The 13,560-nt window shown below is 38.3% G+C and overlaps 1 protein-coding gene across 1 annotated transcript in view; it reads left to right on the forward strand.

Moving 5' to 3' along the window:
• Positions 1-13,560, forward strand: part of DNAH14 (dynein axonemal heavy chain 14) — a 190,996-nt gene that overhangs the window by 156,739 nt on the left and 20,697 nt on the right. Inside the window, exons 71-75 of the mRNA XM_069484603.1 lie at positions 701-937; positions 3,321-3,406; positions 6,773-6,929; positions 8,109-8,319; positions 11,068-11,170. Coding sequence (XP_069340704.1) covers positions 701-937; positions 3,321-3,406; positions 6,773-6,929; positions 8,109-8,319; positions 11,068-11,170 — 794 coding nt within the window. The remainder of the gene's footprint in view (positions 1-700; positions 938-3,320; positions 3,407-6,772; positions 6,930-8,108; positions 8,320-11,067; positions 11,171-13,560) is intronic.

Genomic DNA, 13,560 nt, shown 5'->3' on the forward strand with positions numbered 1-13,560 from the left:
ATCCATTAAAACATATCTCCTTATAAATTACTAAAAGATTCCAAAGGTGGGATTGTAAAATGGTGCAACCACTATGGAAAACAGTATGAAGTTTCCTAAAAAAATTAAAAATAGAGCTACTGTATGATCCAGCAATCCCGCACTGGGTATACATCCAAAATAATTTAAAGCAGAGTCTGAAAGAGATACTTGTGCATGCACATTCTAACGGTACTATTTCCAATAGCCAGGATGTGGAAGCAACCCAGATGCCCACCAGTGAAGGAATGGACACACAGAATGTGCCATAAACACACAGTGGAATGTTATTCCGTCTTAAAAAGGAAGGAAATGTTGTCACATGCTACCAAATGGAAAAAGAAACTAGAATGATGGTTATTGGGATCAGGGAGGAGAGGCAATAGGGGACTGGTAATGGGTACAGAGTTTCAGATTTGCAGAAGTTCTGGAGATCTGTTTCACAACAATGTGAATATACTTAACACTACTGAACTATACACTTAAAAATGGTTAAGATGATAAAAATTTTATGTCGTGTATTTTTGCCACAATAAAAAGAATTACCTTTTATTTAATGGGTTTTTATAGAAAAGAGCTTTCTCCTCAATAACAAATACTTGTTAACTATCTACTTTGTAATGAGTAACTAAAAGGTAAAGGTTTATCTCTTCTAATGCGATCATTTTTCCTTTCCTATTAGGCATGTTTGCAATGCATAAAAACCACCATCTTCAGTGGCTGTCAGATTCCAGGTGGATGCAGTGCCAGCACGTCAGCAGTCAGCTGAAACCGTTTGCACTGCTGTGCAAATCCATTTTGTCAAACACATCACAATGGGATGCTTTTAAGAACAGTAAGAATGTTTATTCTTTGATCAGCACACCTTTCTGTTCAGAACATGCTTCACTGGAGGAAAGTACAAAATCACCAGAGCAAAGTAAGAAAGCATTCAGTGTTTTAATCTAACTTAAGTACTTGTGTGTAGATTTTTAATTTGGAAGGGTAGTTTAATATATTATGAAAAAATGGAAGGGATCACCATCACTATGTTCTAAGCATGCATGTTATTAAATGGAGTCTTCATAACAATCTTATGAAATGATTATTATGAACTTCATTATTGTTGAGAAATTCTGATTTCTTATCAGAATTTCAGAGAGATTAAATATACCTCACTAGATTCATTACAACACACTAGTTTTGAACCTTGAATCTGAACAAACCTACATATATTCCTCATTTTAACATATAGGTGTTTTAAAAATTACATGGGAAATAGATCTTACTTTAAATTTAAATGATTTGCTATTTTTAGCGCATCTTTTCCCTTTTATTTTTTCATTTTGAACTCTTCTCCCTGCCACTTTCACCCATAACACCCCCACTCAGGATACAACCGAATTTGTTTCCTTCTACATTTTTTCCTCTTTGCTCCCAGATTTTTGCCATTATATGCAATTATGTTATGTAATAACATAGACATCCTTACACATATTTCCTTTGTTTTCATTTCTGTGTATAAATAACCAGAAGTGGAATTGCTGAGTCAAAAGTAAATCATTTTTATGTTAACAGTTGCTGCCAGGTTGCTTTTTTCTTTAAAAATCTATGATAATTTATATTTCCATTAGCAATATGAATGCCCCTTTTCCAACAGAAGTATTGATTTTAACTTTTGTCCATCTGAAAGTTTAAAATACTTTAATTTTAATTTCTCTATTAGCAAGTTTAAGTATCTTCTCTGATGTTTCTTAGCCATTTGGATTTGCCTGTTCATGTACTTTACCCCATTTTTTTTTACTAGGTTGTTTATCTCCTTTTTGACCATTTATAAGAATCCTATTAGTGTTACATATAATTAGCTTTTTGTCTTATTATATATTTTAACCTCTTCATTCAAATATATTTTCCAAATGTTCATTATCTGTTGGATTTGCTTATAGTATCTGTACTATACAAATGTTAAATGTTTGTCTAGCAAATTGTGTCTATTTTTTTCTTTTATACTTTCTTGATTTCCAGTTCTTTTTTTTTTTTTTTGAGACAGAGTCTCACTCTGTTGCCCAGGCTAGAGTGAGTGCCATGGTGTCAGTCTAGCTCACAGCAACCTCAGACTCCTGAGCTCAAGGGATCCTCCTGTCTCAGCCTCCCGAGTAGCTGGGACTACAGGCATGCGCCACCATGCCCGGCTAATTTTTTCTATATATATTTTTTTTAGCTGTCCATATTATTTCTTTCTATTTTTAGTAGAGGTGGAGTCTCGCTCTTGCTCAGGCTGGTCTCGAACTCCTGAGCTCAAACGATCCGCCCACCTCGGCCTCCCAGAGTGCTAGGATTACAGGCGTGAGCCACCGCGCCCGGCCGATTTCCAGTTCTGATTAAGAAGGTCCCCTCTGCCCTTAGGGTTTTCTCTCTGAGTCATTGTTTTATTTTGTTGCCTTTGTCTCTAATCTATTTGGAACCCATAATTTGTTAGACTGTAAGAGTCAGTAACTTTTATTTTAAAGGACTCTTTATTGACCCTTGTTGTAAAGTGAAGATCTTTTTATTTTGAAAATAACCTGAAATTTATCCCTATGTAAATAGATGTTCATGTATCATGGGCTTTTTTAAAGATCAACATACCAATTTTAAAGACCAACATACTAATAGTTCAAAAGAACTATTTCTATAATCTAAGCTGTATTTAAAGTTAGACATTAGGAAAATACCATAGAAACGAAAAGCAGGCAAAGATGCTGACTGCATCTGGGATAGCTGGAAGCAGAAACTGGGAAGACTTCCCACCTTGGCGGAGACTGTGGTCCGGTAGGACTCGAGTGAAGAGGTAGAGGGGTCAGTATTAAAAAATATAGAGATACGATATTTAATTTTTCAAAATTTCATAATCTTGTTGCATTTTCATTCGATTCTCATTTCCTGTGTCTGTCACAGATGGGTTTTGAATAGAAATCTCTAACCTCTAGAGTTATTACTAGTTTATATTCATCAGAAAAACGCTGCGTGTGCTGGAGCGGCTATAAGTGTTGGCTTATGCCCTTTGCTTCTCGTGTGATTCCTTCCCCTGTCCCCATCTTGTCATATCACTATTCAGCCACTTCAGCAGGACCAGGTTGAAACGTAAACCTACCTTACTGTCTCCCTCTTTTGCGGTGTTAAGGATAGGTAGCGATGCCTCAAATCCTGTGGACATCAAGCTCACTTGAAAAGTCAGCATGTTTTAAAAACTTAACAGTTTTATAACAGATTTTCATTGTGGTTTTTACTGATGCAGAGTACTTGATTGTTAATCTCAGTTTCTTTCTCTAAATGATATGTAGCTGAACTTTTGAATGAAAATGAAGAAATGTGTAATCCTATAAATTTTCCTTGGGAGAAACTCACTGCATTTCAAAGACTTATTTTGGTAAGATGTACTAAGACAAAGTATTAATATTGTAAATGTTTTGAGCACTGTTAGTAACTTAAACCCTTCAAAATTAAATTTTTATGAGCAAAATCTATTGATTTTTAAGTTAACGTTTAGTAAATGGTAATGTTAGAGGAAAGCACGTGCACTCCACGCTTGTGCTGCTTTCACGTGGAAAGAGTCCGGTTGGAGTAACATTCCCAGCAGCTCTGCCCCTCAGTCACTCCTCCCTAGAGGGGAGGAGGACTCACAGGATGGATAAATTTGAGAGGTGAACTGGGGTTCATGGCTCAGCTCTTTCTTCTCTGTCCCTTTTGGGATGTGTCTCCTGCAAAGAGAGCACTTTCAGCCCTGCTCCTCCATGCCATAAATTGTACAGGAACCCAGGGGCTAACCAGCACTGCTTGTAACAGGTAAGTCCGTCTGATTCTAGGTTCATTACCAGGAAACATATTGTTACCTCACACTTAATCTATATCCATCAACATGGCCTTTATTATTAGTAAAGATGATATTTTACCTGACTCCTCTATTTCTCAATTATTTCAGAATCTAGCTGAGGGGGTGGATTAGGGATGTGCATGTGTGTCATTTATGAGCCCTCCCTAAGACATCAAAAGTTTAGCATGGGTCGAGTTGGGTAGCTCAGGCCTGTAATCCTGGCACTCTGGGAGGCTGAGGCCAGAGGATCGCTTGAGCTCAGAAGTTCAATACCAGCCTGAGCAAGAGAGAGATACTGTCTCTACTAAAAATAGAAAAATTGACCATGCATGGCAGTGTGAACCTGTGATCCCAGCTACTCGGGAGGCTGAGGCAGGAGGATCGCTCGAGCCCAGAAGTTTGAGGTTGCTGTGAGCTAGGCTCTTGCCACGGCACTCTAGCCCAGGTAACAGAGAGAAACTCTTGTCTCAAAAAAAAAAAAAAAAAAAAAAAAAGAGTTTAGTATGTGTTAAGCATTTTACATACATTATTCCACTTAATCCTTGTAATAGTCTTAGAGGGTAGGCATATTTATTTCCCTTATTTTACAGATTAGGAAACCAATGCTTATAAATTGCCTAATCAAGTATTGAATCTCAGACAGTTTGGCTCTAACGTCTGTGCTCTTGCCAGTCATAATATATAACACTTTCCCAAGTAGATCATCCTAAATTCTTCCCTATTGCTTTGAAAAATCTTTTAATCATCTAGTTGAGTGAGTGGAAAATCCCTCATCTCATTCCCACTAACTTCCTGAAAATGACAGCCTAGACAGCCAGTAATCCTTCTTTTGATTTTTGCCTTAAATTTTGTTTTTGCAACACTTTAAAATTCACTCTAGATGGAGATTGCAAGGAAAAAAAAAAAAAAAGACTGCAGGCTTATAAACATGCTTTTTATTTGGCCTGCAGTTTTGTTTTGGTTTTTTTTTTTTCAACTTTTTAAGTGCAATTTATTACTAAACAAATGGATCTGAACCTATGAAGATCTCTTTTTAGAGGATTTCTGTCTGAGTCCATTTGGGCTGCTATAACAAAATACTTCAGATTGGGTAATTTATAAAAACAGAGAACTTACTACTTCACAGTTCTGGAGGTTGGGAAGTACAGTATCAAAGCACCAGCAGATTCGGTGTCTGGCGAGAGCTGGCCTCATGGCTGGCTTCTTCCTGCTGTGTCCTCACGCTGAAAACCAGGCTCCCTCAAGCCTTTTAAAGGCACTAATCCCATTCATGAAGGTAGGGCCCTCCTGACCTAATCCTCCCCTGAGACTCCAGCTCTTCATACTATGACACTGGAGATTAGGTTCCAACATAAGAATCTTCCAACATTCGGACCACAGAAACTTCCAAGTCTTTAAGTGAAGATAACTAAAATGAATACCGTTCACTATTTTTTTTAATTCAGTGTATACTTATATCTTAAAGTCAATTGTTTTATGTTTTTTATTATAATAGAATATGCCTACATTATTTCATTTAATCCTCATAATAATCCCTTTTAACCCCTTTTAACACATTAACTGACCTTTGAGTTGTATTTAACTCATGCTGGTTTTGAGCCTGGGGCCTCGTGAAGTATATGTAACTCACACGTCTCTTCACCTTGGGAGCCGTGTGAACTATTTTTCAAGTTGCATATAACTCACGCACAGAAAACAATAAAAAATAACATTTTTCATTAACTTAGAAAGGATCCTTTTGTTTTCGAAGTTTTTATTCTATTTTCATAATAAAACACCATGGCTCCATGGAAAAAAATGTTTTTTTCTAGTGTGGCAGTCAGTGTGTTAAGTGTGAAATTCGGTGCCACAGGGTATATTCACAGTGTTGTGCAACCATCAATCCATCCATTTCCAGAACTTTGTTGTCATTTTAAACAGAAATTCTATACCTGTTAAATAATAACTCCCCATTCCCTCCTCCAGGCAGTTGCTGGCAACCACTATTCTGCTTTTTGTCTCCAATCATGTAATATTTGTCTGTTTTGTGTCTGGCTTATTTCAGTTAGTATAATGTTTTCAAAATTCATTCATGTTTTGGCATGTCTCAGAGTTTCCTTCCCTTTTGAGGCCAAGTAATATTCCATTGTATGTATATATCACATTCTGTTTATCCATTTGTCAACAACAGAGGTTGTTTCCACCTTCTGGCTATTGTGAATAATACTGCCATGAACATTGGTACATATGTTTGGTTTGGGTTTCTTAATTTTTGAGCCAAAATTTGAAAATTGAGAGATTTATGTAAAGAAATAGCATGTACGTGATTTGTATAAAACAGTTTTTGTGGGAAAGGTCTGTCTTCTAAAATTTGCAATGATCTCCATTAGACCCTGAACTTTAATTACATGTATGCTATTTCCAAAATCTTTTAGTGCCTCTAGAGTTCTTTTCAGATTTGCATTCTGTTTGCTTAAACATACAAAGATTGTGCCATTTGTCTCCATTTTGTTAATGGGAAAATTAGCACTCTTCCAGTTGTGTTATCCTGGATTTTCATTTGTCCAGCACCCATGGGGTTTTCTTGCTCTGGGCATGTACAGCAGAACAGGAAGAAACCCAGGGGAAAGGTCTCATTTTGCAGAATCGGGGAGTATGACTTGGGTCTTTACATCCGAAGTGAGACCTCACTCAGAGCATGAAAGTGATAAAGGCGCCATGTGGTCCCGGCATCTAGGAAGGGTCCATGAGGGCCCAGAGCATAGTGACAGTTTCCCCACCAGGCATAGACTCTCTCCCATTAAACTTTCCCAGCAGGAGGAACACCAGAAAACTCTGGCTGAAAAGCTAAAAAATGAATACTTCTTATTTTTGTTTATTTTACCATAGGGAATATTCCCCTAGGTGGTTTTTATATTTACTTTATCTTCCATATTTTTTTAGATAAAAATCCTTAGACCAGAACGTTTAAAGAATTCAGTAAGAAAGTTTATCACTGAAAAAATGGGCAACGAGTATCTTCAAAGAACTGAAGTTAATCTGAAAGAATCATATAAACAATCCAATGCCAGAACTCCACTGGTACTTATTCAGTCTCATGGTAAGATATTTGTGAATAGTTAAGATGATGATATGATATCAGCCAAAATGTGGAGAAGTCAGGTGTTTTAAATATTGTCCTAATTTAAATATTTTGGGAAAGAGACCAATTAAAACTTAAACTTTAAGAATAAATTTTTCTAAAATATAAAAGATTAAAGAGGAATAAGACTCAGATTCACAAATATGGAAAAAGATATCAGTGCTAATTTCCTGCACAAAAAATACCTTTCAAACACATATTATTGATCTGAAAGTTGTGATTACCCTTACATTTATTAAGTATTTTAATTAACATTGACTATTGTAGAAATATATCTTATAAAATAAACTATCAGAAACTGGCCCTGATGATCCAGCCCCTCTATTCCTCAAAACTCCAAATGCTTTTTTTCTTTTTTTAATCTTTGCTCTGTAGACCCTAAGTAAAATGTTTTCTCCTAAGCGAAATATTTTCTTTATTTATCTTCTGTTCTTTATAGTCTCCAAATCAAATGTGTCTTTAGAATTCACCATTTCCAAACTTAGATCCATTGTGTCCAGAGTGCCTCCACCTGAAGGCTCTCTCACCTGGATCATGTCTGTGTAAAGCACCTGGCTGTATGGCAGACCCACTAATAATAGGTGCTGCTCATTTCTTGAAGACTTAACCCAATATGGTGGCTAAGGCTCTAGCCATCGCATCCGTATTCTACACAGTAGAATGGAAGCAAGGAGGAAAGGCACAAGTCTTCTCTTTAAGGAGGTATCCAACGTATTACATTACACAACACTTTTGCAACAAACTTTTACTGCCTAAACCTAATCACAAAACTTAGATGCGCATAGCTAGCTGCAAGAAAGGCTAAAAATGTAGTATTTTAGCTGGATACAAGGCCATCTCAAATGACACTGGAGTATGACCACAGAGGGGGAGGGGATAAGCAGATGCAGGAGTGGACAACCAGCAGGTGCTGCTGTCCTTTGATGTCATCATCCCCACGTGCTTAGGAAGCATAGGGCACCCAACTAGTAAGTGGCAGCCTAAAAATTTGAACTCTGAGCTCCAATTTCGAAGCCTGTAGTCTCTGCACTATGGCTATACCTTTTCCCATCACCACTCAGTAAATGCTGGTTGTGTTTTTTGAGAGAGAATTAAATGAGCTTACAGTTTTATGCACCTCTCCATTTTGTTATACAGGGATTGACCTCACCAATGTTCTCCTGAGATTGGCACAAGAGCTAAAAGGAACAACGAATCATGTGACCATGATTTCTTTGGGCCGTGGCCAGGCAGCTAAAGCTGAAGAACTCATTGTCAAGGCACTGGCCAAAACACAACAATGGGTCTTCCTCCAGAACTGCCACCTTGCAGCATCGTTTATGCCAAGACTTTGCACCATTATAGAATCGTAAGAGTTTTGCATTTATGTTTAAGGGATCAGATTAATTACTAAAACTGAAGTGAAACTGGAAATGGCAATGTCTATGCTGTGTGTAAACAATGACAAACTAACGCGAGGAAACTCAAGCTAGCTTATATGAGTTCTCTTTTCTCCAAGGACTTGAAAAGTACACTAAGAATACAGTTTTCATTAGAAAAAGAAGGTCTCTTTAGTTTTTGCTCTCTATTTGGTTTATCACTTTCTCTCTCCTTCTCAAACTCTTACTCTCAATAGACATACGAGGTCTTTCCAGAAAGTATCCAACCACATAATATGAAAAATGGAGGCATTCACTGAAGAGGATACAAGATCCTGCATCAGAGTCTCGGGCACAGTAGTTTTTGGAATCCCCAGATCAGCTTCTAGTCCTGGCACTGTCAGTTGCTGATCTTTATTGATCGCGGGCCGTACATGCTCAGCATTCTCAGGTGCTCTGCTTGTTGCAGGCCTTCCAAAAAATGGGTCACTTTCAACAGATTCTCCACCATCTTTGGAGCGTTTGCGCCACACTTTTATTTGCGCTGCACACATTGCATCGTCCCCAAAAGCCTCCTGAATCATCCGAACACTTTCTGGGGAGGAAGGTCCAAGCTTAATGCAAAATGTGATGCAGATGCGTTGCTCTACTCACGAGTCATTTTGAACGTGACGGCCACACAGTGCACACGCTCACTCTGCTCGCTCGCTAGTCCAGCGCCCTGCTCACTGGCGAAGTCGTCATCACTCGTTGCTCGCGCACTCGCACCCCAGTCCACTCACCTTGGCTGCTGGGTTACATCGATGTCACACAAACCATTCTCATTATATGAACAATGGCTGGATAGCAGATTGCAATGTGTCATTTAAAAAAAGAAAGAAATTAGGCAAATATTCATCAGAATTTCAAAGTCTTCGTAAGAGTCATTGAAATTTGTTCAGTGTAGGGGAGCTGGTTACAAAAGGAGGAAAAAAATGAGAAAAGTGTACTTAAACCGACTTAGTGGAATTACAGGTGATCTTTGTTTTTTTGTTTCTTTTTTTTGTTATTTTGTTTTTTTTCTTTTATTGTTTTTGTTTGTTTTGTAAATTTTTTTAAAAATAATTTCAGACTTGAAGAAAAGTTGCAAGAACAGTACAAAAACTCCCCTTTACCCTTCATCTCTACTCCTCAGGTTTTAGCATATCCCCTATTGTTTCTCTCATACGTACAATTATACGTATGCAGTTTTTTTCTGAATCATTTGAAAGTAAATTACAGACATAATGCCACTTTAACCCTAAATACTGCAGTGCGCATTATTGATTAATCAACAGACCTCAGTCATGTTTAGCCTTTTGTCCCAATAATATCTTTTGTTGTGAAAAAGTCTGACAGCCCTGGCCCAGATTACAATTCAGGATTTCTCGTTGCATTCAGTTGTCGTGTTTCTTAAATCTCCTTTAATCTAGAATAGTTCCTCAGTCTGTCTTTGTCTTTCATAACTTTGATGTTTTTGAAAAGTACAAGCCGGTTACAGTCCCCTCTTGGTATCCTCGGGGGATTTGCTCAAGGAGCCCCCACAGATACCAAACCCAGCGATGCTCATGTCCCTGCTTAGTATTTGTGTACAACCTACACAACCCTCCCACATACTTGGAATCATCTCTAGATTACTTATAATACCTAATACAAAGAAAATGTAAACAGTTGTTATACTGTATTGTTTGGGGAATAATGACAAGAAAAAAATCTGTGCATGTTCAGTACAGATGCACCTGTCGTAGGCCTAACTACCTAGTACACGTCAGCAGCCACATAACATTTTTCTGGAATCTTTTTTTCTCCAAATATTTTCGATTCATGGTTGGTTGAAGCCAAGGACGCAGAACCTGTGGATAGGGAGAGCCGACTGTATTTTGTAAACGGGCCCTCAATTGGGGTTCTTCTGGTGTTTTCTCACGGTTAGATGCTTATGCAGTGTGGCAGGAATACCACTGGAGTCATGTTGTGTCCCTCTCAGCATATCGTATCAAGAGGCAAATGATGTCAATCTGTTTCATTACTGGGTGATATTGATTATTTGACTGAAGTAGTATCTTCCACTTGTGGGACCTTTCAGACCATGTATGTATTTCAAACTTTCACCCACTAAACATCCATCAATAATTTTGACTGAATTATTACTATATTATTTGCCAAATTGTGGCTTTCTAACTCCACAATTCCTTCTAAATTTATTTAATGATGTTCTACTATAAGAAAGAGGTTTTCCTTCTCTTCCATCTACTTATTCATTTATTTATTTATCGATATGGACTCATTGATTCCTATTTTATTCAATAGATTAATAGATTGTAATCTATTGAATAAATAGATTTATTTATATTATAATCTATTTATAAATAAATAAGCCTATTTATTTACTATGGTCATTTATTGTAATGTTCAGTTGTCCCAGATTTTACCAGTGGAACTCTTCATATTGTTCGTAATTTGTAATTTTTTCCAAGTTTTTTGCAAGGAGTATATATTGCTTTTTGTACACTTGGGAGGGAAAGCCACTTTTTACAAATGGAGATGGATGGGTCTTGTGCAGATTCATGTACAACACAAAGGCTCCTGTGGTAATGTGATAAGATCTTTGGTATTAAAATGATTTATAAGGTCACTTCATGCATTGAAATGCTGTAACTCTAAGAACATGTTGGTGTTTAAATTTTTCACATTAAAATATTCATAAACTTTTTATTTTGCAGATTTAACAGTCCAGATGTGACAATAGACCCTGAGTTCAGGCTGTGGTTAAGCTCAAAATCAGACAGTTCTTTTCCAATTCCTATTCTTCAAATGAGTTTAAAGGTAAGAACAAAGTGTAAAAGATTTTAATATTAACTGAGGAGCCCTGTGTGAGTGTAAATCGTCTTGCATTCATAACTCTGAATTAAAAAGAGGGCTAAATGTCTGCTTTTGGCTTAGCCCTGTACTGTGGACCAGGAAGAATGGTAAAGTAGATCCCTGCTTCCAAGTATTTCACAGTTGAGATGTTTGTCTTCTCAAACAAGAATGCTGGGCTTCCAATTGTTATAAACCAAAATGTATGATTTGTGACCTTTTCCTGCCCATCACTTCTCTAGCTTCTTATTTCTGCTCCCCTTAACCATATTACAGTTCATTAGTTCCTGGAAGGGGTCTGGCAGAAAGTAGGTTAGAATTATTTACTAAAAAAGTCCTAACTAAGGGTTTCTCTGTGACTTCTATTTACGTCTAGTTGAATAAATACTAAGACTTATTCAGTTCTACTAAACAAGAGTCCAGACGGAGTCCCAATAGCAGAGAAAACTGACCAACGGCGTAGGCAGAATGCTGTGCCCAGACACGTGAGCACGTGCACACCTGCAGCTTGAATGGGTTGGCACGGGATGGAGGAAATCGGGGGATGGGGCACTTTCCTGACGGAGTCCCAGTCCAGCCTGAGAGCAGATCAGATTCACTCTTGGGAAACTGAGACACTTCCTGTCACGCTGCTCCCCACCACTCCCCTCCGCTTCCCTGTCTCCTGTGTGTATTTACTCAGACTGGCAATGCTGAGCCACTGCCCAACAGCCCTGCTCCTGGAGCAGACGGCACATGGATTGATGGAGAAACCCACAGCTCTTAGTCTGAGACTCGAGATACTGCGTTTATCTCCCAGCGTCCGGCAGACTGTGATCTCACACGGCCTTTCATCTCTGGCCAGGAGTCGGGGATCTGAGAGGCAGAGGTGGTTGGTGGGAGTAGGAAGGAAGAGTGTCAGAAAGGGACAGAGATCGAGCTTCAAGGAACATTTCATCTTAAGTAGGTCCATTGCGATAATTCCACTTTAAGTCTCCATCAGTGTAAGCATTTTTAATGTGGTTATAATTAGTGCATTAGTGCATGTATAAAACTTTATGGGAGTTTTTTTTGTTGTTGTTTGTTTGTTTGTTTGTTTTTAAGAAACTAGAGTCTCACTGTGTTGCCCGGTTGGAGTGCAGTGGCTATTCACAGGTGCGATCATTGCGCACTGCAGCCTCCAACTCCTGGGCAGAAGCGATCCTCCCACTTCAGCCTCCCAAGTAGCTGGGACTGCAGGTGCATGCCAACAGGCCTGGCTTATGGGAGCTTTTCATATACCACTATTTACAGACACAGGTGATCATTTTTTAATATATAAATAAGAGCACCTACAAATAATTAAGGAAAACATTAACATCCCATAAAAAATGGGCAAAAGACACAAGAGGTCAATAAACGTGAAAAAATTAAAAGTTCAACCTCTAGCTATCAGAGAAATGTAAATAAAAATCTTTGGTAGCCCAATAAATTTGCAAAGACTATAAATAGTTGTGATATACTTAGTGCTATTAAAGTTACTGTGAAATAACTACTCTCCCCCAATGCTGACAAGGTAGTATCAGAAAGATATTAATCCCAGGAAGGTAATTTTGATATACACATATCTTTTTAAATTTTCATACAATTTGATCAAGTGACACACTTCTAGTAAATAGCCAAATAAATAATTACTGTGCATTTATGTGGCGAAATATGCTGTCACTAAAGAAAAACAATCCAATCTCTCCCCCTCCCCACCCCCTTCTCTCACTTTCATCTTAAGTGAAAGAGAGAGTTCCTTAAGGGAGTGGGCAGACGTCTGCTCTTAGAGACATGAGAAGGAGTTCTGAAAGATTCCATCCTGGCAGTCGGGAAACAAAGCTCTGTGAATAGTTTCTCATTTCCGCACAGTCAGGGCTTTCTGAGCAAGGATTGCCGGCAACCTGCTTTACAGGGTATTTGAAAGGCAAACATGCCTTGGAAGAGAGAGAATATCTCCTCCACTGTGCACGAAGCCATGTGCTCACATTCTAAGGGTCATATACCCAGAGAAGCTTGTTGTCTATCTCCTGGAGCCTCTTACATTCTAAGGGTAATAAAATTCAGAGCCATTTGCTTACACTCCAGGGATTGTAAAAACCTAGAGACTTCCTCCTCTTTCCCTAGAAGGGATTTGTTTACATTACAAAGCAAAAGTCTCTCTCTCTTTTATCTCTGGAAGGGAGAAGGGGCTGCTATGCCAGCCATTCTGTGTAGGCTCCAAATGTCACAATTTGAGTCCCTCTCCTGTGGTACAAACCCTGCTATACACACACACACACACACACACACACACACGGAATGTATCTGGCTCCCACTGCTTCACCCTGTGGAGTGTTGGAGCTTGAGGATCTGAT

This window comes from Eulemur rufifrons, chromosome 11 (genome assembly GCF_041146395.1).
Source record: "Eulemur rufifrons isolate Redbay chromosome 11, OSU_ERuf_1, whole genome shotgun sequence".
NCBI classification, from domain to species: Eukaryota; Metazoa; Chordata; class Mammalia; order Primates; family Lemuridae; genus Eulemur; species Eulemur rufifrons.